This window comes from Ambystoma mexicanum, chromosome 4p (assembly GCF_040938575.1).
Source record: "Ambystoma mexicanum isolate Mex_15411 chromosome 4p, UKY_AmexF1_1, whole genome shotgun sequence".
In the NCBI taxonomy this organism is placed as follows: Eukaryota; Metazoa; Chordata; class Amphibia; order Caudata; family Ambystomatidae; genus Ambystoma; species Ambystoma mexicanum.
In genome coordinates this window covers 468,167,919-468,194,279 of record NC_090927.1, presented here as the reverse complement: position 1 = coordinate 468,194,279, position 26,361 = coordinate 468,167,919, and the positions used below count along the sequence as shown (strand labels likewise).

At 46.5% G+C, this 26,361-nt stretch overlaps 1 protein-coding gene across 2 annotated transcripts in view; it reads right to left on the bottom strand.

The window, feature by feature from the left end:
* The window catches only part of ADAM17 (ADAM metallopeptidase domain 17), a 1,432,827-nt gene that overhangs the window by 687,557 nt on the left and 718,909 nt on the right, over nucleotides 1-26,361 (bottom strand). For both annotated transcript variants that reach the window (XM_069605995.1, XM_069605996.1), the window contains exon 9: nucleotides 4,516-4,660. In XM_069605995.1, the coding sequence (XP_069462096.1) occupies nucleotides 4,516-4,660 (145 nt within the window). The remainder of the gene's footprint in view (nucleotides 1-4,515; nucleotides 4,661-26,361) is intronic.

The window sequence follows — 26,361 nt, the reverse complement described above, 5'->3', positions numbered from 1 at the left end:
TTGACTAGTGCCGTGTGAGTCACGCTCCTAGCCCTTTGTTCTCCGACTGGGTCTCCTATCACAATCCTTGTGTAGTATATTGACCCGCGCCCTTGCACATACAGCCTCTGTATGTGGAGTCTAGATCACTCCGCCCTCGTCCTTTTGTCCCGTGGGGAAGTGATCTCAATCGTCTCTTCGGGTCTAATTCTTAGCTGTAGTAGGAGAGCGCATGCCTCCTATTCATAGCACGGGCGTCTTGGGCAACCAACTATCTGTCTTGTTTGTCGCCGAGTGCACTTACAGGTGCTCGCTACGCATTTCGCGCTCCTTTGGCCTCTGTTCCGGATCCGGTATATTATGCACCCTGGCAGCAGGTTCCACCTTAGGCATATGCCCAGCCTGCTCAGGCAGGACTCCACCCCTTCCCCCATACTGTTCGTTGGGTTCTACCTGCAAAGATGGGTATTGATGCCCTCTCTGCTGTGGGTCCCACTTTGCCGTGTTCCTTAGGCACTCCCCCTAGTCCTTGCGGGCACCAACGCCATGGTCAGTGGTTCGCCCCATTCTTGACAATAAGGCTTACTCCCAGACCTGTTGGTGAATCTGCTTGCCTTTGTCAGTTATTGTTTGTGCGCTCTCTCATTTAGGAGGGTGTCTCCCTCATGTCTTCTACTACCATGTTTCCAAGTCTGAGAGTGTCCCTCTGTAGACTCGCTGCTGAGTGCCTTCTCTCGCGGGTCTTCTGTTATGTCTCTGTGCTGCCCGGTGTTGTGCTCTTGCAGCGTACCCTTACCAATCGAGTCCGCTCGTCCAAGTGCCTCGTCAGTTGCACTGCCTACCAGGCTGAGACTCCTGATCTGTTCACCTGCTTTAATGTAGTAGCAGCCCTTGCGCTTAATGTAGCAGTGCCTCCGTCATGCGGATAGCTCCTTTGTAACAGCAGAGTACAAATGGCTTCACCTCTACTCAGGCGGGCTGTGCATCTCCGAGCTTGCAACTGTTTCCGCTTATCTGAGCAGATCCAGCCCGCCCGCCGGATGTAACCATTCAGTGCTTGTGGACGTAGAGCATTTCCTTCTCCACACTGGACCGAATTTCAAGGATACTGCTTTTTGCCCCTCGTTGTGCGGTTCCCGGACTCCTTGTGGTTTTATATATTTGGGCAGCGTGCCCATCTGGCAATCAGCAAGTCGGGATGATCCTCAGTCACCTCCGCTGCCTTTGTCATCACACGGTCTGGCTGCTCGCCGCTGCATGCTCTGCTGGCTCGCTTCCCATCGCAGCATGCCTGGATCCCCTGATGGAGTTTGGGATTATGGTCTTCCGCTGGCTTCAGACCCTTGGTCGGGGCAGGATTCCACTTCTATTGTATGCGCCTCGATTGTAGGGGCACGCTCCTCTTGGTTTGCAGCTCCACCTAGCAGCTCGCCTATTATGCTCGTCTCGTCTTGGCGCTGCGCTTCCCACTAGCTGCTCTTATTGCCCGTGGGCGTCTCATCGCGGTCCCAGTATTTCTTGAGTGTGGCTCGTCGGCATTTCTCTTTGTACAGGAGCAGCCGCCATCTTGCTATCAACACCGGGAACTTCTCTGCATCTCTTTTCTTTGTTACATCATGTCCGCATCTCGGTTTGTTTCGGGCTGCATTCATTGTATACCCCGCACCTTCACACAGCGGTGGGTGTGCTCCTACGTCGCCTGCCTCTTACTTTTGTGTGCATATCAGGATCTTGTAGAATCAGAAGGAGCTGCTGTGAGACGCAACCTATTCCATGGCTAGTTAGCTCTGACAAACACTTCAAAGAACGGGAGAAAAGAAGAAGATGGGAAAGAAATTGTGCAAAACCAGACTGGAAGCCCATCAGAACTTGGTGGTTTTCTAATGCCTTAGATTTGTATAACACAGGTCATATTTTGCCAGTTCAATAGGGCACCACTGGTATGCCAGTCTGTCAGACAAGCAAGGCAACTGTTCTGTAGAAGCTCAAGAAAACATTGCAGGTCATCTGTGGACAACAGGTGACAACACAAATAGCGATCTCACTCGAGTGATGGCTCTCCTATTGAGGGCTTTAGTATTCAACTACGAGGGTACCTTTCATAGCTTTTTGTGTGCTATATTGAAATCTAATCAGTCCATCCAATGCCTGACTTAGCAAGCACATCCCTAACTTAAGATACACCAGACCGTTGGAGGCCCACCACCCATCTAGAAATTTGACCTGGTCCTCCAGGGTGCCTTTCTCCCTATGTAGGTTTCTCCCAACATAGCACCCTGCTGCACAGACCTAGCATAACCTCAAATCGTGGCATTACAGTTTCTCAGATTGGTCATTTGGAGCCAACTGCACAGTCATTGTTAGAACAAAAGTTTCAATCTCAATTCATAGCAGACTGAAAAAATCTGAATCTGATAAGTGGTTTTAAGCCTGAAGGTTTGGAAAAAACAAAGTATATCTTCCTGTTACACACAGATACACTGTGAGGAGTAGTCCGATGGAGTTTGATCTAGATATTTCGAGTGTTCTACTCGAAACAACTGAGAGTGGTTTATAAAATTCATATCTACTCTTGCGAAGGAGTCAGGCCTGTGTGACCAGGAGGAGAAATCCTGCACACCCTGATGCGGATCCCTTCATATGTGACATAGATGAGCTGCAACGGTACAGGTGACAGGGCCTTGGCAGCAACACCCAGTAGACAGCTACTCGTTTTTAGAAATGTCTAGTGTTGAATCTAAAATACAATTGGACAGGAAATCAGGATGAACATACTCACTCAGGCAAGGACATCTATAGCCCCTACATATTTGCCAGAGGTATCAGAGATCTGTTGCTCCAACAGAAATTGTACATTGGGGGCCAACCAGAGCGCCACACCCTTATAGCTGAAGAAAATGATGAAGGCAAATAATTGGCCCTTCCACTTGGTATGATGTTTAGTGTTCCACACCCATCATGTGCGTCTCCTGCAAATACACTATTCTTATGTTATGCCTCAGCGGATGTAAAAAAAAACTCATGGCAGTCTGGCCACTCTATCCATCTCCAGCAAGCTTCAGGACAGTATATCAAAGGCATTAAACATTATAAGTCCGTGTATAAGTGCCCCAACCATGTACAAGCCTCCCTATGAACATCAGCTTCGCCCCACTCATGTATTTCCTTCATCAAGACATCTCTACCCCAACTAGAGCTTTAGGGCAGTAAGCCTTACGGTCATGCAGACGGTCTAGTGAACCTTTCCCCACACAATCAAAAATAAATATTGGACGCAATACTCTGGGGCCCTGGTTTCACATGCATATTACAGTTAACTCAAGAATAAACCTGCAAATCCGGAAAAAACAGTATAAGATGCACAAAGCTCCTGTATTTGAGGGTTAATGGTCTAAAAGCACAGCATTATAACCAGTATCCGTATATTATAAAACCATTACTGAACAGTGGCAAACTTTCAACAAATTTGAAACATGATGACTTAAATTCTGGCCTCCCCCTCGGCCCTCCATATACAATAATGACTTATTACATCAGTAAGGATTTTTTCATATTGCTCATCAAATTTGGGATGGTTAAAAAATAGACTCTTGCCCTCAACGTCAATCCTCAACCATCTGAGCGCAGTAATGCATATTCCAACTTGCACTCATGACCAACTTTTAACATGATTAAACATCATCCTTCGGCTTCTGAGTCTCTGCAGTGTAACGTGGATACAGGGAGATGTGGGTTCTGTTCTACATGAGGTGTCGATCAGCCGATAGTATGCACATTTTGCCCTGGTAATGCAGTAGCTTTATTATCACCATCTGTGGAGGCGTGCCAAGAATGGGCTGCTGCAATGGCGTATGATGTGCTCTGCCCTTCAGCATTCCCACAAGATCCTCAAATTCAGGCAACAGGGAGGGAATAAACTCTTCAAGACATTTTTCAGTACATGCACCCTTCTCGGTCCCCTCTTGAGGCCAAAACAGGCGCACATTACTGTGGCCTGACCAGTCTAAAAAAGAATCCAAGGAAAGTGCAATGACTTATCACTTTAAGAATGCCAATGTGAGTGATTGTGCAGATGGTATCCTCCATAGTGGACACCACACCATGTGTTCAACTTTGGTTACTCCCGGTTTATCCATTTCTTGGAGGATGTGCCCCACACTTTCAGCCAAAGTGTCAATTTGATAAGAAAACTGCCTGCTACCATCTATGATGAACTGTCTGAAATTGCCGCTAGAGGGTTTGCAGGGCAGATGAGGCACACCACTAGGCTAGGCAGCAGGTTTGCGCTCCACCAGCATCTGGGATCTTATGTTTGTGGGCAAAACTTTTTCAAGCGATTATTTCCTCCATAAGGATGAACAGACATCAATTTAGCATGGTGGCGCACACAACTGAAGACTAACTTTAAAACAAAGGTTTTACAAATCTCACTTACATTCCAAAAATGTTTTCAACGTGCCTTTTTCTAGTCATGTTTAAAGTATCATAATATGAAGTAGCGATCAAAATACACAGTATCAATTGTCTCAAGCTTACCTTTTGGACAGATTCCACCGTGGGCGCTTCCCTTAGGCGAGCCAACATAAGCTAACCCTAGTGTTCCCATATCAAAGTCCTGATATGTAAAGAGATGGGCAAGGCATACAGTTGCTGCTTTTTCCGATATATCAGCACTGAATTGCTATAAAATTAAAGGTGAGAATAATACATTTAAAAACATTATCAAAATCACACTTTAAACATACATTTATATATGGGGTAGTATGAACATGTTTAGCTACACACATAAAATGCGAAAACAAATGGCACGCACATTTCACAAATTATACCTTAAAGCTGTATTAGCCCCCACTTTAAATCTGTTGTCCATAATCAGATAGCTCAGCAAGTTAAGTGCTTACCTCTGACATCTGTGTACAACCTGTAGATATTTGAATTACATCAGGGCCTATTCAGCTTTTCATTCTTACATTGTTGATCGATTAAATAACAAATGAAGTAATAACAAAGATTATCAAATCACTTCGATTTTCAAGAAATCTGGGCTCATGCACTTTAATAATCATGGCGATAACTCATTTTATAATTTGTGGGGCGCTAATCACGACATTTTCAAACATTAACGTGACCTTCTTTGGGAAGATTTATTCATTTTGGTAGAAAATGAATATACAACATGATACATAGCAGGCACTGGCAAACGCACAGTTGTGCCAAGTAAAAAGTGTCCATTTTTTTTATTCAACTACCTCTCATGGTGTATTAACAAACTTCTCATACAGATTCACAGCAAATGGAAATATTTGTTTAAAATGAAAGCCTGTTACAATTTCCACTTCTATCACACAAACAAATTCCACTCAGATCCCGCCTCTCCTGATCCCTTACTCTTGGTTTACCTGGGGCTACAAAGAGCTCTCACACAAGGTACTGTCAGTTTACAAGGCAAACTGACCCAACACTCTAATCCCTTGGGAGCATAACAACCCAGCCCAATCTGTGGGCGCTTATTTTAGAAATGGGTTCTCCATCTTCTAGAAGCTGACCGCCACATAATGGTCCCCATCAATGTTCCCTCTCCACTTTTTTTTTCCAAGTGCAGAAATGGTCTGCTTTTATGCAGACATTATCTTCCATGTGACCCACTAACTAACAAACTAAGCACTTATGTGATCATACAAAGTTGGTGAGCCATCCTCTCTGAAGGGAGGGAAAGGGATTTTCTCCCTCCCAACCTCTGCAATACTTTACAAATTAGTATAACAGGTGCATCGTACAGCACTATTTCTAAATATATTGGCTAAAATAATCTAAAATGTTTTATATGCAGTTCTAAGAGAAGTCATAAACCAATCTTAAGCATTCAGGATCAGCCACAGCATTTAGCAAAAAAGTACCCCTGCGCAGAGAAAGATACATGCGTCAAAAGAACGCATTGTATGCTCACTATAAACAGTGGGCTTCGTTGTGGTTATTTATTTGGAGAGCAGCACTGCTCAGAAGCAATCGAGAACATGTTTTATGCTGATGGAAAAAACATTTGTGTGTTGCAAAGAACAAATATCACTTATAACTCATGTTCCTGGGAAAGAATTCAGAATGGATAATCACAAACAAACTTGATTATTGTCATTTTGATTTACATCAGCAGCATGCCTTTCTGGCAGAAATATTTAATGTTACATTGTTATGTGTCAATTCATGCAACAGTAACAGTATAATTTGTCTATCCTAATTTGTCAAATATGATTACAATCGTGTCTTTGCAGTGTTTTCGAAATTAAGAGGTCTGAGTCTAGGCACAGTGATACTCAATGGGGGTTACAGATTTTGGGGGTACAACCAGAAAAGGGCTGTCTGCTGCTATATGAATTTTGGCGGTTCAGAGCACCCTTGCAGAAGGTTGGACACATGCCTTTGTGTTTCCTAATTACTATAGCTACTTAACTTTATTATAATTACGCTCATCTTTCCTACTATATTTTAAATGTATGCGTATTGGTTGAAAAAAACAACCTTTCATATACATTTATGAAAACAAAGAGGACATCTTATTATTACATAATTATATATGTCATGACTAAAACAAGTTTTTACTGTATTGTACAAGTGGCCACGCATTTTTTTAATTAACTTTCTTTACTGGTTTTGACAAATAACAGGTTAACACAAACAAAAACCTTTCTCATATACTGCATATGTTGTGTCCATCCCTTATTCTTCCCCTTCCCACCCTCCTCCTATCCCCACCCCCCCCAAGACCATGGTCCACTCTCCTTCCATAATCAGGCCTATTTAGTGGCCAGGGCTGTCCGAGCCATCCAAAGAGTCCTCCGCTGTTTTTGGGTGAAGCAATGGCACTGTCAGCGCCACCCAGCGGTGCAGTTCTTCGCTGGAGTCCAGCCTCTGTTCGTGGATAGCGGTTTCCCATGCTCCAGTCTCAGCAGTTATCCACTTCTTGAGGTCTCCCCACCACTGCGATTCGATTGGGCCTCTGGGGTTCTTCCAACCCATGGCTATGCGCCTTTTGGTTGCGATATAAGCCAAGTCTCTGAGTCTATTTAGGGGCTTGTTCTTATGGTTACGCTTGTATTTGCCCAATATGCAGGCCTCTGGACTGTGAACTTCCAGTTCAATGTCTGCGTTCGGCATCCTTTCATGTACCTGTGTCCAGAAACTGCGTAACACTGGGCAGCCCCAGAACATGTGCGTCATTCCCGCCCTTGGTTCGTTGCATTTGGGGTATAGCTGGATTCCAGCCCCCTTGAAGTTTGATATGACTTCCGGTGTTAGGTAAGCTCTGTTGATGATGTATAATTGAATTAGTTGTAGGCGGGCGTTTCTAGAGATTTTTTTATGGTAGTGGGTTACCTTCTCCCATTCTTTGTCCTCAAATTCTAGGCCCAGTTCATTTTCCCATTTTGCGTACAAGTGGCCAAGCATATATTCTATTTTTGGGACATTCCAGGCTGATGAGAATATTAAATGAATCATTACATTTATTTCTTCAAGTAATTGTTTTATTGAATATCCACATAAAACATCCATATGTTGCTTTGCAGCCACTGCACGGTGCCAAAAATGTCTTTTTGGGTAAATTATTTAATATGGATGAGCACTGGCCTCATACCCAAACAATAAATATGAATGGTCGTTCAGTTAGGCTTTAGCAGGTAAGGACACTGCTCAGGGTTATGTTGGTAGAGCGCGCCCTTTCCATGGAAAGCTCTGGGCGGGAAGGGCGCTATGTCCCCAATGTTATGTAGTCTTGTGGCGTGCGACGGCAGCGTTAAGCCGTCGCACGCAAGACTAATAAACAGGCGTTCCCACGCATACAGTTAGTGTGCGCTTGGAGCCCGACGGCAGTAGACCTATGTCAGAGTGGTTCTTATACCTGGGTGGTAAAGCATATTAAACGGGGCTCCACAAGCTGGCGCAACACCCTTAACACCCATATAGCGGGTCTTAAGAAGCTCCTTCAAACAAGGTTGTCTTTAAGGCTTTCTTGAACGCTACAAGACTAGATCCAGAGACCTAGAAATGATGATCAAATGAATTCTGGGGATGTGCCACCACTCCACTGAGAACTTTGCCTCAAGGTGTATTCCTTCTGAATTTAGTATGCAAGACCAGTCGTGCACTCTCTAGTGAATTTCACCCATTACACGGTGTAATGTGGTTTAAACTTTCATACATATTCCTTCCTTTGGGAGTCAAAGGAGAGTTTTCAGATCCAAATTAATAATGTTGGTGAGCCTGAAATTCAACACACTCTTACTACCCGATTCTGGGGCCACTTAATCTGCAGTTTAGAAACACTGTTGTGGATCATGATTTGGTAGTCGTTGCAACATGATGGTGCTACCGTAATAGCAGAATACCCTGCCCAGCATCCTAAACTGTAAGTCTCTGCTATACAGGGGCGCTGTCGAGAAGCCAGTAGATTGAAATGTGATTCTCATGTGCTCCACTAGGGCCGCTGACATCCTGCAGCCTAAATCCTGGTGGAATTGTTTTTTCGGCAAGACACAGTATCAGAAACGCCTCCACTACATCCTGCTTTTTACCCACCAAGCAAAATCGGTGCTGGGGAGCCGCGGACCGACTGGCTTTTCATCAGGCGCAGCGGGTGGGCGTCATCTTGCTTGGACGGCCGGCGTGCATCATCTGACCTCTGGGATGCACAGAGTGACATCGTTTATAAGGCGGGGACCCAAGACTGTGCCTGATGGCCTCAGAAGTCCCGACGGGGACGGGTGGAGCGCCGGCTACCGGTCGGGATCCCACTAAAGGAATGTCGAAGCCCTGACCTCGAGGAGACAGGTGAGCGGGGGGTGGAGGGGCTCACCTACAGCAGACCGTTTTATTTGCCAGCCCGGTGCGTAATACGGCATACTCTGAATCTGGTGTACACTCTTGCGCTTGGATTTGTCAGACTTACTGTGGGTTGAAGGAGCCTCGCAGTGCCTTGGCTTTAGTATAACCTGCCCCTGGGAGCAGCCTGAGGAGGCACAGTGTCTTGGGCTCGGTCGGAAGGAAATTAACTGCAGGCAAACCAAAGCGCACAGTGGAACGGCACTCTCAACGTGCTGGGGCGCATCTACAGTCTACATCCTCACACATGGATAAAAGGACACATGACCGCTCCCATTCACCTTGATCCCTCCCTCATCACCACCACATATATAAACCTTTGATGATGACTCTGAATTGGTCACCTGGAAGAGGACTTCAACATACCCATACAGAACACTGGCCTTTCAATAGTGTGCATAGATGGCAGAATCACCACTTGGTGTGCTCCAGAAGAACCTACTGGATCCTTCTCCACGGATAAAACCAGATCACGCCATATCAGGGACTAACTTGAACAAAGTGTCCGCTCCAAATAAAGGATCGCACCCCATGACTGGTACGTTTTGCACTATGGCAAAAGATGAACTGCGGAAAGGCGACCTTCAAAATAAAATGGATCTATATAAGGTGAGCGGATTCACACCCTCTAAAACACACTCCTGCAATGGCGTGTGCGGTGCGGAATGGCAAGCCCCCCCAGATCTCGCTCACAGACACAATGAGTGCCATTGGAGAATCCATTCAGGTCTTCCGTGGAGGAAACAATTGATGGCCTTTCATCTGAAGAGTCCTTTTTGCGTCACGCATTCCACAAGCTGGCTTCAAGAGTGGGAGAAGCGGCCAGTATATTTCAAACTCAGAGGACGCTCTCAAACGTATGGAGAATCAATTGGCATCAGTTTCACAAAAACTTAATTCCCTGGAAACCAGAGCGGAAGACAGTGAAGGATGGTTGTGGCGCAATAACCTCTGTATTCTTGGGCTGGGACACTGTACAGAAATTATTTGGAACAATGGTTGGCAGACCTGATGGCACCGAAGAAGCTCAACATTTTTCTCCATAGAAAGAGCCGACAGGATTATGACGGGTGGGCCCGTTCCCAGAGCCCCCCCACGCACAATAATTCTTTGCTACAAATGGCAAAGGCTACGGGCCAGACCACCTATAATGGATGCCGGATTGCGTTTTTTTTCCTGACAACACCAGGGAAGTGCACCAAGCTTGCCAATCCTTTGACTCTATAAATAAGACGTTGATATCTCAGGTCATTAAATATGCCCTCTTCTCTCCCCACAAAGCTTGTGGCCCATCTCACTGAGTGAAAAGCCAAGATCAGAATGCAAAGGAGTCATCAGCCTTGTTTGACTCGCAGGTCTCTGAGCCGCCTGAAAGCAATGAGATTATTCAAGAGGCGGCAGGCAACGGCTGAATATACTGTCAAGTGACTGCCTATTCCCATATAGAAGATTTCAGTAATTCCGTCTCTGTGTTTACCCGAACATAATTATAATTGGTTTTTTTTACAACGCTCTTAATACCGAAGAGGTTTCCAAGCGCAGACCCGGGATTCCAACCTGTATTGCTCTGCGTCATCTTGCTTCCAAGACTAGTGTGTTGCCACTGAGCTATACTACATGGTTGACATTGTTCTCTCATGTAAGGTTAGCACAGGATTAGGGCGACAGGTGCTTCAAGTTGAGGGGGGTGGGAGTGGCGGGAGTACAGGGAGGGAGGGAATTGGGACATTTTGTCTGTTATTTTACTTGGTTTACCTGCATTTCTTAAGATATCTACTTGAGGGTAGTGTGGGCAAGAATTTCTCGTTCTCGCAGTAGCAGGGAAGGATATGGGTTCACTCAATACACTACTTCTGATACAAATTCTCAGAGATGATGGCACATGAGGGGGCGGTCCCTCAATTAACATGGAAAGTGAATGGACTGTGCTACGGCATAAAATGAACGGTGTTGCAGTTTCTTAATAGACTCTCGCCAGGGTTTGCCCTCCTTAAAGAAACACACCTAGCAGGGACAGAATGTAAGTTCTTTAGAAGAACCAATTACAAAACAGCCTTTCATGACGGATTCTCCAGGGGAGCACAGGGCGCTCTGATACTTATACAAAAGAGGATCCCCTATAAACTTACAGAGGTGCACCATGGTCCTCCTGGTCAATTTGTTTTAGTGAGGGTTGAATTGTGGGTGGCCACCTGGGATATTGTATCTATTTGTGCACCCCCTCCTCTTACGCTTGAACTACTGAATGATCTCCAGGCGCTGATAGTACATAGCAAAGCGGACATGGGTTTTAGAGGGAGATTTTAATGATGTTATGTTATGTTATTTTGCACTTATATAGCGCCTTATATACCATTGGTATGGTCTGAAGGTGCTGGTAGGTTGAACGCCCTTGGGAACCGAAGTTCAGATCAGTAGAGAGAGTAGAGAGAGTCAAAGGTGCATGTGAGCACCGGGTATGCGTGCAGCTCATGCGGTATTCATGTAATAGCTGCTTCTTAGCGGTAGGTGTGGTGGTTGAGAGATCAGGAGAATCTGTTCGTTCTGGTAGGTTTTTATCCAGAGCGGTTGTGGCTGCGCTATGCCTGAGGAGAAGGCTTGGCTGGGGGGTGTGAAACCAGCAGTGTTTACTTAGAGTGATGTGGAGTAAGCGGCGGATGTTGGTATGAGAACAGTTATACCGAATGGTGTCATAGTATCTCCGAGTTCTAGTTGAGTGGTGATGTAAAGAGTAAGCGTGGTGGTGTGATATGTGCTATGATGGGTTATATGCTCATTCAACATTCTCTGCATTCCAGACCATACTATATACGTCACGCAATTCTATATGCTCCAGCCCCTGGCGTGCACTCTTATCCACTCGTGCACTCCAGTCTGGTCTAATATACTCCGGTCTGCCCCACATGCTCTAGTCTGCCCCGCGCATGTCCTCTTGTCCGCCCCACGCATGTCCTCTTGTCCGCCCCACGCATGTCCTCTTGTCCGCCCCACGCATGTCCTCTTGTCCGCCCCACGCATGTCCTCTTGTCCGCCCCACGCATGTTCTCTTGTCCGCCCCACGCATGTCCTCTTGTCCGCCCCACGCATGCCCTCCTGTCCGCCCCACGCATGCCCTCCTGTCCGCCCCACGCATGCAGTCTTGTCTGCCTCACGCATGCACTCCTGTCTGCTTCTTGCTCTATGCATTCAGTAGCTCCATGTATTCATCCATTCTATGTACTCATCAGTACTGGATGCATCTGTGCTCGTTCGTTCTACATACTCGTCTGATCTACGCAACGCGTCAGTTCACTCAGGCTATTTGATCGCTCCAGGCACTCGTTCGCTCCAGGTACTCCTTTGCTTTACTATACCCCCTCTACGCACTCACCCCCTCCACGTATTCATCCCCTCATCCGCTTCACACGCTCATCCGTTTTAGGCACTCGTGTTTTTCACGCTTCCAACAGTAATATCCTGTTCTATATATTCATCTCTACACTCATCTGTTCTAGACCTTCATCTGCTCTGCATATTCATCCTCTTCATACACCCCTGCGCTCCATAAACCCCTGCGCTCCATACACACACCTCCGCTCCATACACACCCGTGCGCTCCATACACACACCTCCGCTCCATACACACACCTCCGCTCCATACACTCATCCGCTCTATAGACTTATCGGCCTTATACACTCATGTGCTCTATGCACCCATCCATTCTATACGTTCGCCAGGTCTGTACATTCATCTGCTCCGGTAGTCTACACTCTTCCGCACTTCCGTATTCATCCGCTATCCACACTCGTGCGCTCTACATACTCATCCGCTCCACATACTCATCTGTTGTACACACTCATCTGGATTATGCTCATCCGTTCTGCACATTCATCAGGTTTACGCATTCCTGCGTTCTACTCGCTTCTCTGTATTTACGCACTCGTCTGTGCTACACGCTCGTCCGCTCTACATACGTATCCGTTAAACATGATTATCCGTTCTATACACTCATCCAATCTACATATTCATTCAATTTCCACACTCATTTGAACTATTTAGTTATCTGTTCTTCTATTCATTCATTCTTCCACTCAGCGCATTCATCTGTTCGACCTGCTTCATCCATTCTAATTATTTCATCCACGCCATTCACTCCACATGCATTCTGTCTATTTTAGGAGTTTAATTCTTGTTACTGATTCCATATGATTTACACTTTCTAGCCATTTCACTGCCCTTATCTACTTTGTTCGTTTAATTCTGTTTGTTTTTCTAGTTTATATTAGGGCTTATTAGCTGTCAATTTCTTGGATCAGGCAGTTTGTTGGATTGGTGTCATTGAGATGCTGTGAGTCTGTTTGGGTTAGTTATGGATCTGGGTCAGGAGCAAACTCACATTAGCAGTAGGAACACAGATCTACCCACTAAATTGCCTTCCCTTTCCACAGCAATGAATTTACTGAACAGATGGAGAATGTTGCACACTGCTGAGCAGGGTTTTTTATTCTTTTCCGGATCCCATGCCTCCATGTTGGGAATCGATAATTTTTTCATCCCACACAGTATAACTCACAGGCATCTCTCAGCAACATTCTTGGCCAGAGGGATTTCGGATCACTTGTTACTTCCTATGGAGCTTAAAAGTGGGCGCATAAAACCCCCAGTGATGTGGCACTTGGTCGAAAAGGAATTCCTCGCCTCGAGGTCCTCTACTTCAAAGGAGACATTGCAGACAACACAAGAAATGCTTCAGAATGTAGCCTTAGACAATGCTAAACAGGCAAATTGTGCCACACGCGGTCAGATTCATGAATCTTGAGGTAAATCTGGCAAGATGCTAGCCTGATTGGAAAAAAGGAACAAGAGTAATGGGTATATGAGAACTTTGCAGGGTGTTAATGGGGATGGTTTGTCCGAAGATGCACAGATCGCTGACCCATTCGCTGCATAATACGAGTCGCTATACACCACACCGCACAGGAGCTGTCCTTAGCTGGGGGGCTGAACGTTATTGAATAAGTAGCTCTTCCATGTCTCACAGAACAACAGACACTGGGTCTGGAAACTGATATTACCAAGGAAGAAATAGCTGCAGCTGTTTTTCAGCTGCAGACTGGGAAACCCCCAGGAACCAATGGCTTCCCAATAGAGGTGTGGAAGAGGCTTGGGGACCTAGTTATTGGACCACTACATCGCCTATTCAGACAATGCAGGCAAGTTGGACGACCTCCCCCAGACCTTAGAAAAACATGTATAGTGGTTGTCACCAAGGAGGGAAAACCACCAGAACACTATGCCTCTTACAGGCCGATCTCGCTTATAAACGAGTCCAAGATCTTGGCGAGAGTTCTTGCTAATCGCCTACTTGGGATAATTGGCTCTTTAATTCATCTGAACCAATGCGGGTTCATGCCTCCCAGATCCACACGCATGAATCTCCAAAGGGTGCATTTTCCCATAAGTCAAGCCCCCATGATGCCAGATCCACTGGCACTTCTCTGTGGATTTCGTGAAGGCTTTTAACTCCGTCCGTTGGGATTCCCTGTGGGTTGTCATGGGACGCATCAGGTTTGGGGAAAACTTTAACTGGACCTGCCTGCTCTATAACTCTCCGTAGTAGAATTCATAGTTAATGGGATATCCTCAAGGACCTTTCCCCTGAGACAGGGAAAGGTTGCCCCCTCTCTCCCTCACTGTTCACACTGTCCATACAACTGCTTTTGATCAACCTTAAAACGGACAGATAGACTGGTTGGGATTTAAATGGGTTTGGGGTGGGGCGGACCAGGTCTTGCTATATGTGGATGACCTCTTGATCTACATGGGTAATTCCGCCGTCTCCTATCACAGGGTAACTATTACTGAACGATTATCAAGGGTATAGTGGGCTCAAAATAAACTGGCAGAAATCTTTTTTTTTTTTACAGGGAGATGTGGCAATCCCACAGGACTGCCCCTATTCAATCACTGCAACGGGCATTCACGTGGGTCTTTGACCTTCAGACTTTCTCCTGCTAAATCTTCACCCACTGAAATATATTTGCTCAAGACATGGTGCACTGGCAATCTCTCCCATTGACCTTACTGGGCAAAGCTGCTCTCTTCAAAATTATAACAACCCCATACATTTCTTTGTGTGCTACAAAATGCCCCACTCCCTGCTCCCAAAGCCGTTTTTGCCAGGATTAATGTTGCCCTTCGAGAGTTGTTGTGGGGGGTAGGAGAGGGGGATGTGGGGGAAACAGCCATGCATCAGCCTGAGAACTTTACAACGCTCAGTATGGGAAGGAGGAATAGGTCTGCCCAACCTCCTGCGATATTACTGCGCTGCACAACTGGGAGTGGTGAATGACTGGCTGCATGGAGACCACAGGCTACCCCACATTAAAATATAAAAGGGATGAGAGGGAGGCTACATACACAAGTGCTCTATGGGTGTAGGAAAGGGAAGACAGCCCTCCCTCAAATGATACGACACACCCGGCAGGTATGGTCCGAGGCACATAATTACATTGGATACGAGGGTGGTGGGACAGGCCGACCCTGGATAAACTCTTCTGGAATAATGCACACCTGCCGGAGATACTTAAAATGGGACACTTTAGAATCTGGGAGGACTGTGAAATATTCACCTTAGCATATGTGGTGCAAGAGGGATGGCTCCTCCCCTTCGAGAGGGATGGCTCCTCCCCTTCGAGACACTGCAAGGCACGTACGGATTGCCGGGTAATATGCGATACCAGCACATGCAACTAGCCCATGCCATGTGATACCAGTTTCTACCTTGGACGATTTACCAAAAAGTTGAGCCCTTGAAGCCAATATATTTCCTGAACGCATTGTTACCAAGGTAACTTCTATTCTATTTCAAGTACGAACAGTGTTCGGGACTAAGGAACTGACCCAGCCAACGGAAAGGTGGGAAAAGGACATTGGTTCATTGGATCCCGAGGAATGGGTGGAAGCACTTCTGTTTCAGCGAGATGAACAAGTTAACTTACCAACTGGTAACGTTCTTTCGACTAGATGTTTCTCCAACGTATTCCACATCTTTGACATGTAATGTCCACAGCTGTGCTGCTTCCGAAATCTTTCGACAGAGGGCGTCCTGCGTCTATGGCATCGGGTGATGTCATTGGATGTTATAAGTAGGATGCACGGTGCCCGTAGCCTCAGTTCATGTTTTTTCACTCCACAACATGTGCCATAACCGTACACCAAGCCTCCATGACTGCACATAGCCTTGTGGGAATGTAAGCTGCAATAGTATGGCAAATTCTTCAGAGGGGCAGGCTGAGAGGGTGATGTGGAATACGTTGGAAGAACGTTACAAGTTGGTAAGTAACTTGTTCTTCTAATGGATTGTGTCCTCCAACGTATTCCACATCTTTGACAGACTCCCAAAGCAGTATCCGTGAACGGAGGAGTGAGAAGAATTTGGATATACCCAATCAGATGGCAGAATAGAACACTGCTTTACCAAAGGCCATATCTTGACCATGGAAAGTATCCAGGGAGTAATGCTTGACAAAGGTATGGATGGAAGACCACGTTGCAGCATCAAAATATTTTTAACAGGAACTCCCTGTTGCAGGGCTATGGATGTAGCCACGCCCCTGGTGGAGTGAGCTCACAAACCCTCAGGAGGGTCCTTGCCAGCCAATCTACATTCAGCAATGGTGAGGATAATCCACCCGGACAAGGTTTGTTTGGTAACAGCCTGGCCCAATCGGAGTCCAGTGTATCCCACAAAAAGTTGGTCGTCCACTCTGACCCTGGACATCCTAGAAATATAAAAGCTCAAAGCTCTCCTAGGGTTCAACCTATGGAGTCTCCCCTCTTCCTTACCAGGATGAAGAGGAGCATAGAAAGCAGGAAGAACCACCTTCTGGCTCAAATGAAACTCAGCCACTACCTTACGTAGAAAGGAAGGGTGTACCCTCAGTACAACCCTATCCCTGTGGAACACAGTATAGGGTGGCTTAGACGAAAGTGTCTGCAACTTGCTCACTCTTCAAGCAGATGTAACTGCAAGCAAGAAAACTGTCTTGAAGGTAAACAGTCTCAAAGGACAAGAGTGCAAAGTTTCAAAAGGAGCACCCATCAAGAATTTCAAGACTAGATTCAGATCCCAAACCGGCACCTGAAAAGGGGACGGCAGGAACACATTCGTGAGCCCTTTTAGAAACTGGGCAATCAAAGCAATCTAAAAATAAGAACCTTCCTCAGACGAGCGCTTGAAAATACACAGCGCTGCCAGGTAACCTTTAATGGTACCCACTTGAAGACCCTTGTGGGCCAAAGAAAGCAAGAAAGAAAGAACCATCGGAATGGAACACTGAAAAGGATCGATATTGTGCCCTCTGCACCAGTCGCAAAACTTACGGCAACAGCAACGGTACAGGGATTTGGTTGCCCGACGCCTGGCCGAAAGCAACACCTCCATCACGTCATCCGGGAGGTCCCAATCCTTATATCTCAACCTTTCAGAAACCAAGCGTGAAGGTTGAGAGCATGAGAGAAGATCCTCTCTGTGGGGAAGACGGCATGGAGGACAGATGGACATTTCTAGAAGGTCCGGGTACCACGCTCTACTGGCCAACCGGAGCAATTAGGATCATGTGGGACCCGAACCTCTGCAACCTCCTTAAAACCTGAGGAATGACGGGGACTGGAGGAAATGCGCACAGAAGTGGGAATGACCAATCCATGACAAACGCGTCCCCTAAAGCTCCTATCGGAAGAAATTCCCGTGTTTGCATTACCTTAGCGCTTCGTTTTGCAGTTTGAACTCTACCCTGCTATTCAAAGCATTGCGAGCTGCAGATAGCTCTTGCTGTGGCCCCTTCTGCTTCCTGGAGGAGCTTTTATTCAGCCGAGAGTCACCCTCGCGGCGTTAAGCCCGGCGGGGAAAAGCCCATCAGCTGTTGTGCGGCTGTTAGGCGCTGGTGGTGCCAGATTCACTCGGGAAGTGCGCCTATGTGCAGACTGTGGCAGGGAGACAAGAAGGCAGCAAGGTAACTGCAAGATCTATTTATTCTGAAAAGACCTGTATATCAACCTGGTACTTCTGAAATCTTAGTAATTCGGCCTGGTTTTACTGACTAACTGTTCACAATGGCGGACTCACCGGTCTCAAAGCTCTCGCCATATAGGAAACGGGTGGGCTGCTACCCCGAGGTAGCCATTACATGCAGCACTGCCTCATTCGAAAATATTTTACAAACAAATGTGGAAACGGCTGAGGAGGTGGTGAACGGATCAAGTATAGGAGAAGGGGAAGGCTCCCACACACAGCTTCACCTACAGCCCCAACAGTCTTCCAAGACCCCGGATACATCAGTGCCCCCCATAGAAATTGAAAATCGGGGACTTTTTAATAGCACGGTGGTCATTGACGATAGGGGCCAGAACGCGAAACCACAAATAGGACTGTCCCTCAAGGCCACAGTGTGGGAGGTTTCGCCCAATTCGATTCCCTTAAATTCTACTCTCTCCTCCCAAAAGGACTTGGGCGCAACTTATGATGATGAGACGGGTTCTCTAAGGCCAACCGCACCTCCTGTTGTGAACCCCTTTGTCTTCGGTTCCTTAAATGGGAACAAAAGAGATCAGCCTCCAGCAAAAAAATCGGACAACGGTTGGAAAACCTTTGGGATTTCCTTACTGAACACCGATTTCCACACAAACTATTCAAGTACGAACCAGCAAAACAGGGTGACTATTCGAGAGTGTCTTCTGGACCCCTCTACGCCACGGTCTAGATCCCAACAAATGACCACCCCAGGGTCGTACACATTTATCCCTGAGCGTAAGGGGTCATCACCAAATAAATGGGGGGGGGGGGTCTCTTGCCTCAGTCAACAAAACTTTACCTCAGGGACCCTCACAAAGATTCCATAAAGGAGTATTCCCCCAGCAAGCGCCGTTTCCAAGTAAACGGCAAAGAAGACAACCCTCTCCCACAGACGAGGACCTCTTGTCCGTCTTGGAATCAACTCAAGGAGATGCTCCTTCTAAAAAGGATCCCCAAATCGATCCTGGAATGATCACAGCTTTTGCTCTTGTAATTGCCCCCTTTATGAAACTTATTGAGTCGCAAAATGATCAGCTTCGGGACCATACGACAACAATCGCAATGATGTTTTCTAAAATGATCTTTATAGAAGGCTTTGTTTCGGCAATTCAGTCGAAACTCGAAAAAAATGACGAACATCATCAAACATTTTGAAAAGTATCATCGAGCCAATCATAAAAGAAAAAGAAATAAGAAGATCGGAAAGGACAAGTCTCAGGTTAGGGAGGCCCGGAGAGTGGTCCGACTTCCCTGGAACAGACTCATAACCAGCAGGTGGTTCTGTCTACAAAGAGTACTTTTGAGGAACTTTCCACTACTAAATGCAAGGACAGTTCTACCAACACGGACCCTGCTGTGCGGGCAATTAGCCCAGTAATGAAGGAGGGTAGGCTAGCACCGAAGGAAGGATGTTCAGCATCTTCCATTGCAACTAATACTCTGCCCCTGGTTACACGGGATCAGCTCGAGGCTCCAGTGCCAACTAGCAACATCAAATTATTTGACTTATTTAAGAAACCAAAATCAGGTTTATCCCCAATGAAGGAAGGTCTACCTAAAGTAAACAAGAAAGGCGACAAAAACTATGAGAAAATAGTCATACCAACGGACAAACCTATAGGACAGAGACCTTTGCCTACAAGAAAACCCACATTGAGATCTAAAATTGCAACTGGTCTATCCCTTCCAAGGAACTTGGCACTTCCCTGCAAACTGCCAACTCATGAGAGCCCAGTAATAAAAAAAACAGAAATTGCTCCTGCTGCCCGCCTAAAAGTAACTCCTGATGAGTCCCCTCGCCCACTGGACATCACGTCGACAAATGACAACATGGACATCTCTCTCATGGACTTATCTGTTTATTCAGACATAAACACCACATGGGAGGGGGAGTCAGGATCGAATACCTCCGGAACAGAAAGTGGTATCGAGGAAGAAGATCCAGAAATATACAGCAAGATAAAAGAAGTCGACCTTAAAGGGGAGACGAAGGCTCAGACGATTAAAGACAGGGCGGTGCGGCTAGTGTCCTTCAAAAAGCCCTCAATGCCCACGTTATCGATTCCGAACTCGGTCTTCGATAAAAAACTCAAGTGGAAAACTAGAGTGCACTCCTGTAGAGAAATATCGGCCAGCCCCACAGAAAAAGAGAGGGCAGACATACACCCATCTAACGCCTTGGTTTACACAACACTGGAAGACAGACGGAACTTTCTTGTCCAGAGATCCCTGGAAACTACCAGTAATAAAGGAGTCAGCCCTGACGCGTCAAAGGAAACAAAAAGAACAGTGTCATGGGCAGAAACGATTGAGAGAAAACTGACATGTGGGCCCAACAATCACAATGCCCACAATGGACCGGGGGCAAAAAATGCCAAGGAACACTACAGAATACTATTGGAAAGAACTCTAGGCTACGAAGACAACTTAATCATGAATCGGGCTAACGTTATGAGGCTCTTACAATCCCTGGATCTTCTGGAGAAATTAAAATCAAGGGATTTAGACTGGATCGAATTTCATAATGAACAGCGACACGACAGTGTGATTCTTCACACAACTGATCAAAACACTAAAAATGTACTCTTAGAGTTGGGCCCAAAACTTAATTTATGTGGATTCGTGCTTAGGGAGTTGGAGGAGGAAAACAGATCCGACCGTGTAGCTACTCGGAAACGTCTACTACACAACCACCGAAGTACCACTACCAAACCCTATAAGGATCATCCGATGAAAGCAGGAAATAGTGGTAGATGGACCCGAGAGGTTGATAGTGGAGGAGACCAAGTGCATATTCAATCAGAAAAAGCAGGACTAAACTTGGTGAATAGTCAAGACGACTGGAGTTGGCTGGCTGGGGTCCTATCTGCTAAGTCATAACTCCAACACCCATCTACGAGTGCCCACTCCAACTCCAAACCAAAAGGGATAAAGATCATGAGTTGGAACACAAGGGGTTATGTGCATTTACTTGGCAATTCAGCAACACACCTGTCCTCTTACGACCTATTTTGCTTGCAAGAAACCTGGTTGTGTGATCCACCTCTTCTGGACAGGTTTGAGCTATATCTAAACCCCGCAACAAAGGGCTCAAAAGGCAGACCGAGCTCGGGTTTACTGTTGGGGGTAAAGCGCACCAGTGGCATAAAAGTGCTCTCTTCTCTAAACAGAAACCCTTGGATCCAACTTACTAGGATTTCATCCACATCAGAACCAGCTTCACTTACTTCAGACTGGCAGTTGCTTATATGCAACGTATACTGGGGCCCGACAGCCCGAGATGAGGACAAACTTATGGAAGTCCTACTGGAAGCCATAGACGACGCCAGGATTGAATGCCCACTACTTGAAATTCTGCCAAGTGGTGACTTGAACATGGAATGTTACGACAAGAAGCAGAGGAAAATAGAGTTCCTGCCTTTGAACGCCTCAAAAAAAATAACGAGAGGCGTGGTCATGGAGAAGGAACTGCTAGCCAGAAATATATACTTGGTAAACGGTAACTTGGCGGGCGACAAACCGGCCGCCCGCACATGGAAACGGGGTGCCCAAACAAGTACACTGGACTATATGTTTGCATCAGAAAATCTCTTTCGCAAATTAATATCGTTGGAAGTGATCCCCACGATCCAGAGTGATCACAACATCCTGAAACTCAAATCTGAGGCCTGGAACAAGCTCTCGTCTGTACCAGGCAAACATCTACCAAACCAGTTTCTTGAGTCAACTCCTGGTGGCAAAAGACTACGCATGGGAAGAAAAGAGATGGCCCTGGTGCTGGATTCCTTAATCAAGGACCAAGGTCCAAACCTGATAGAATATGCTGAAACACTGAAGATCTTTCGCCCAAAAGTAGTCGCCAAGGAAATTCACCAATGCAAGCGGCACCACTATGATCACCAAGTAGTGACAAAAAAAAACTGGTTAAAAAAGCCAGGAGATTATATGTTAAAACTAGAGCACCAGCTGACTTAGTCCTGTATACTAAAGCTAGAAACCCCTACAGGAACTGGCTTAAGCAACACAAACATCAAATAATGCAACAAGACAGTGAGAAGATGCTTCACCTACTATCTACTAAAAACATCACTGGTATTTGGAAGTTGATCAATGAAATAAACATCCCTTCCGACTCAAAAATGGTAAATCCAATAGCCTCAGAAGTTTGGGAAACTCACTTTCGGAACCTTTACTCTATGGGGAAAATCTGTGGTCCTGCCCCATTCTTACCATCGAATGAGCCCTGGGACTTTAAATTTGGAAAACAAGATATTCTAGACCTTATTAAACAGTCAAATTCTTCAAGGGCTGCAGGACCTGATGGTCTCACCAACGACATCCTCAAAAGGACCCGGAAAAATGGGCTTCGTTCATGCTGGATTTGTATAACAACATAACAAGACTAAAAAGTTACCTAAATCTTGGACGACGTCCATAATGGTGCCGATCTTTAAGAAGGGAGATAGGTCCGTGCCCACTAACTACAGACCGATTGCCCTTTTGGATGTCGTCGGCAAAATATTTGCAGCACTCATCTTGAAACATCTAAATGATTGGAGTCGGCTGGCAGACCATCTGGACCCTTGGCAATCAGGCTTTTGAAAGGGCATTGGAACATCCTTAAATGTGCTACTCATCAACATAATCAAATGCATGGTTAAGGCCAAGAAATATAAGAACATCTATATCGCGTCAATAGACTTGGAACAGGCATTCGATTCTGTTGATCGCGGAATGCTATGGCACAAATTAAGGAAATGGGGATGTCCGACCAACCTGAGAGAACCTCTCGAAGCACTACACACGGGGACAACCCTCAGAGTAAGGTTGGACAGACAGGGCAACCTCTCAAACAATGTGGTGGCCATGCACGGTCTGAAACAGGGCTGTCGGTTGGCTCCCGCTGTTTTTTGCCTTTTTATATCCGACATGCAGGAAGCTTTCGAAGCAGTGAGGTGTTTCCCCCCAAAAATCGCGGAGACCGTCGTGGGAAGGCTGTTATTTGCGGACGATCTTCTGTTGCTAGACCAAACGGCCATCGTACTTCAGCGGCAACTAAAGGCACTCGAGTCATACACACAAGGAAACGGCCTCTGTATAAATCCAAAAAAATCAAAGATCTTGAGGCTAGGACCTATCATCGGCATGAAAAATCTAAGGTGGTACCTTTCCGGGGAAGAAGTACCAGTGGTTTCGTCCATGATATACCTTGGAGTAACTTTAAACAACAGCATCCAAGATGGTCCAGGTATCTGCAGGCTTAGAAGTAAAGTTACGAACTTAGCTTCGCAAGCCTTGTTAATCAAGCGACGATACTGTTCTTTTTCCCTTCGTCCTATAGATTTCTACAAACTGAAAGTTGTGCCAATTCTCACTTACACAGCAGAGGCGAATTTCTTCATCAATTCAGATGTTTGGAAACTGTTGGAGGGCCTATTCTGGAAAAGAGTAATGGGCTTACCGACATCAACTCCAATGGAAAGTGTGCGTAAGGAACTAGGCCTATCGTCCCTTTACATATCTACGGTCTGGAAATCCCTGACACTCCTCTGCAAATGTCTGCACTCCCAGGAAAGAAGTGGATTTGTGGCAATTAACGAAGCAATCAAAAGACAATTGATTCCGGTCCTAACCAAGTGGCAATTAATTTGTTTAGAATACCATAGCACTAAAACCAGACAATCTCATGTTAAATCCGCTCATGGTAAAGAGAAAACTCTTGGACTGGGACTGGATAGCCACCCTGGACAGGCTCAGTGCTTTGCCATCAATCACCCAAGGCATGGACGAGCACTATTGCAGAGGCACCGTCCACCCTTACTTGGATAAATTTCCCTCAAATACGGAAAGACAGCGGTTCTTAAAATTCAGACTAAACCTCTTCCACACAAGAGAAGTCTTAGGGAGAAGAACCAAAAAAGAGGAAAAACCCAGTCTGCTGTGTCGAGGCTGTGGGCAAGAGGCTGAAACCTTACAGCATCTAGTGATGAATTGTGTTACCTTAACTAAGTTCAGAGAGAAATGGTTGGGGACGCACCTTTCAAATTTAAGCACTTTAACCTTGCAGGACAGGTGGCTAATTCTGAGAAGGGGGGAAAAAGTATCTACGACCCTGGCTCTGTTGAACTTTATGAGAGAAACCTTTACAATTTTGGACATTTAGTTATTTTTCTCGAGTTATACTGTTTCCCCCCATATATATATATATATATATATATATATATATATATATATATATTTGATGTAACTGTTTTTTTTTTTCTTCTTCTTCCTTTTTTTCAATTCTTTTCTTTTCTTTTTATCTCCACAATGCATTTAAAGTTTCCTTTGGTAACTAATTGATGCAATAAAATAAAAAAAAATAAAAAAAAATAACAAAAAAAAGAAATTCCCTTGAGCAATACGTCTCGCACTTCCGGTTGGCACCGGTTGCAAACAGATCCACTTGAGGGGTTCCCCAAAGAGCAAAGATCTCCTGAAGGACTTCCTGAGCCAACTCCCACTCGTGGGAAACCGAGCTCTGCCTGCTCAGAGAGTCCGCCACTGCATTCTCCTCTCCAGCCAGATGAACTGCAGAGAGAGTCCCTGCTGAATTGCCCAGAACCAGAGCTGCATCGCCTCCCTGCACAGCGGGAGCGACTCTACACCCCCTTTTTGTTGAGGTAATGCATGGCCACTGTGTTGTCCGTCATGATCTGGACACTCTTCCCGCACACAAACGGCGGAAAAGCCTTCAGGGTTAGCCTGATGGCTCGCAGCTCCAAAAGATTTATGTGAAGTCTGGACTCTGACGGAGACCAACGACTGCTGGTGGTCAGCTCGTTGGCATGAGCCCCATCCTGTGAGGGAAGCAGCCGTCACAACAGTCACCTCCGGCCACGGTTGCCAAAACGGCTCTCCCTTCATCAGATTCCTTTCGCTGGCTGACCACAGAAGATCCTGTGAGCGGAATCTGAAGGGGATCCGACATCTTGCCTGAGAACTGGGACCACTGCGTCCTGAGGGCCCATTGAAGGGATCTCATCCGCAGTCTGGCCTCCGGCACCAGAAAAATGCGGGATGCCATGAGGCCAAGCAACCTTAAGAATTCGAAAGCCAGGAGAATCTGGGCATGTTGAAATTTGTCGACCATCTGGACAATATGATGAGCCCTCACCTTGGAAGGGGGGCACTTCCCCCAAGGATGTGTCCAACACAGCCCGATGTACTGGAGCTGTTGGGAAGGTGTCATATACGACTTCTTGAAATTGAGGGCGAAGCCCAGCTTGTGAAGGGAATGGCAGGTGAGGCTGAGATGCTCCAAGGCCTGTTCGGGAGAACGCACTCGGATCAGCCAGTCGTCCAGGTAGGGGTAGACGTGAATCCTCCCTCTCCTGAGATACGCTGCCACCACCAACATGAGCTTGGTGAAGACCCTCGGGGCGAAGGTCAACCCGAATGGCAGGACCCGAAACTAAAAGTGCGAGCTGCCAACGGCGAACCTCAGGTATTTTCTGTGCTTTGGATGGATCGGCACATGAAAATAAGTATCCTGTAGGTCCAAAGACAGCACCCAATCCTGAAGTCAAAGGGCCTGAAGGACCTGAGAAAGAGTGACCATCTTGAACTTGTCCTTCCTGAGGAACTTGTTCAAGCGACGCAAGTCCAAGATGGGTCTCAATCTTCCGTCTTTCTTGGGAATTAAAAAATATGGTTAATACCAGCCCTTGTTCCTCTCCGCCACAGGCACTAGTTCTATAGCGCCTTTCTCCAGCAGGGTCAAGATTTCCTGCACAAGGAGCGGATCCAGAATCTTCAAAGAAAGTTTCCCCGGAGGATTGTCGTGAGGCCAATTTAGGAAGGGTAGGCAGTAGCAGTGAGCTATTGTTTCCAGGACCCACGCAACTGAAGTAATGGCTCACCACTCTTCGAGATGCTGAGACAGTCTGCCCTCAAACCAGCGAACAATGAGACCTGGCCTCATAGCTGTTTCGGAGCGGCTGTGGCAGCGCCTGAAGGCAAAAAGGCAGCTGCTTGAGCGGCTTTGGTACCTCGTCCCCATCCACCGCAAAGACCCTTACGGTGGCCCCTTTGACTGGCCGCTCCTCTCGCTCTACCAAAAGAGTAGTAACGAAAGGAACCCCTCCACTGCTGTCCCCTTGGACAAAAAGGCAGAGGTTGACGCACAACTGCGCCCAAAGATTTAGCAGCTGCTTTGGAGGTCTGCAACCTCTCAAGGTTCTCGTCAGCCTTGCTGCCAAACAAATGAGAGCCGTCAAAGGGCATGTTGAGAAGACGGGCCTGCATGTCCGGTGCAAATCCCGACTTCCGCAACCACACAAAATTGTGCATCACGGTGCTGTAACGCTCACCTGATTCCCGTAGAGGCGCCGGTCTTGACTGGGCGTATACCGTATCTTCAAAGGTGATGTGTAACACACGGCTGGCTCTTTGGGCTGGACCTCTGTGCACT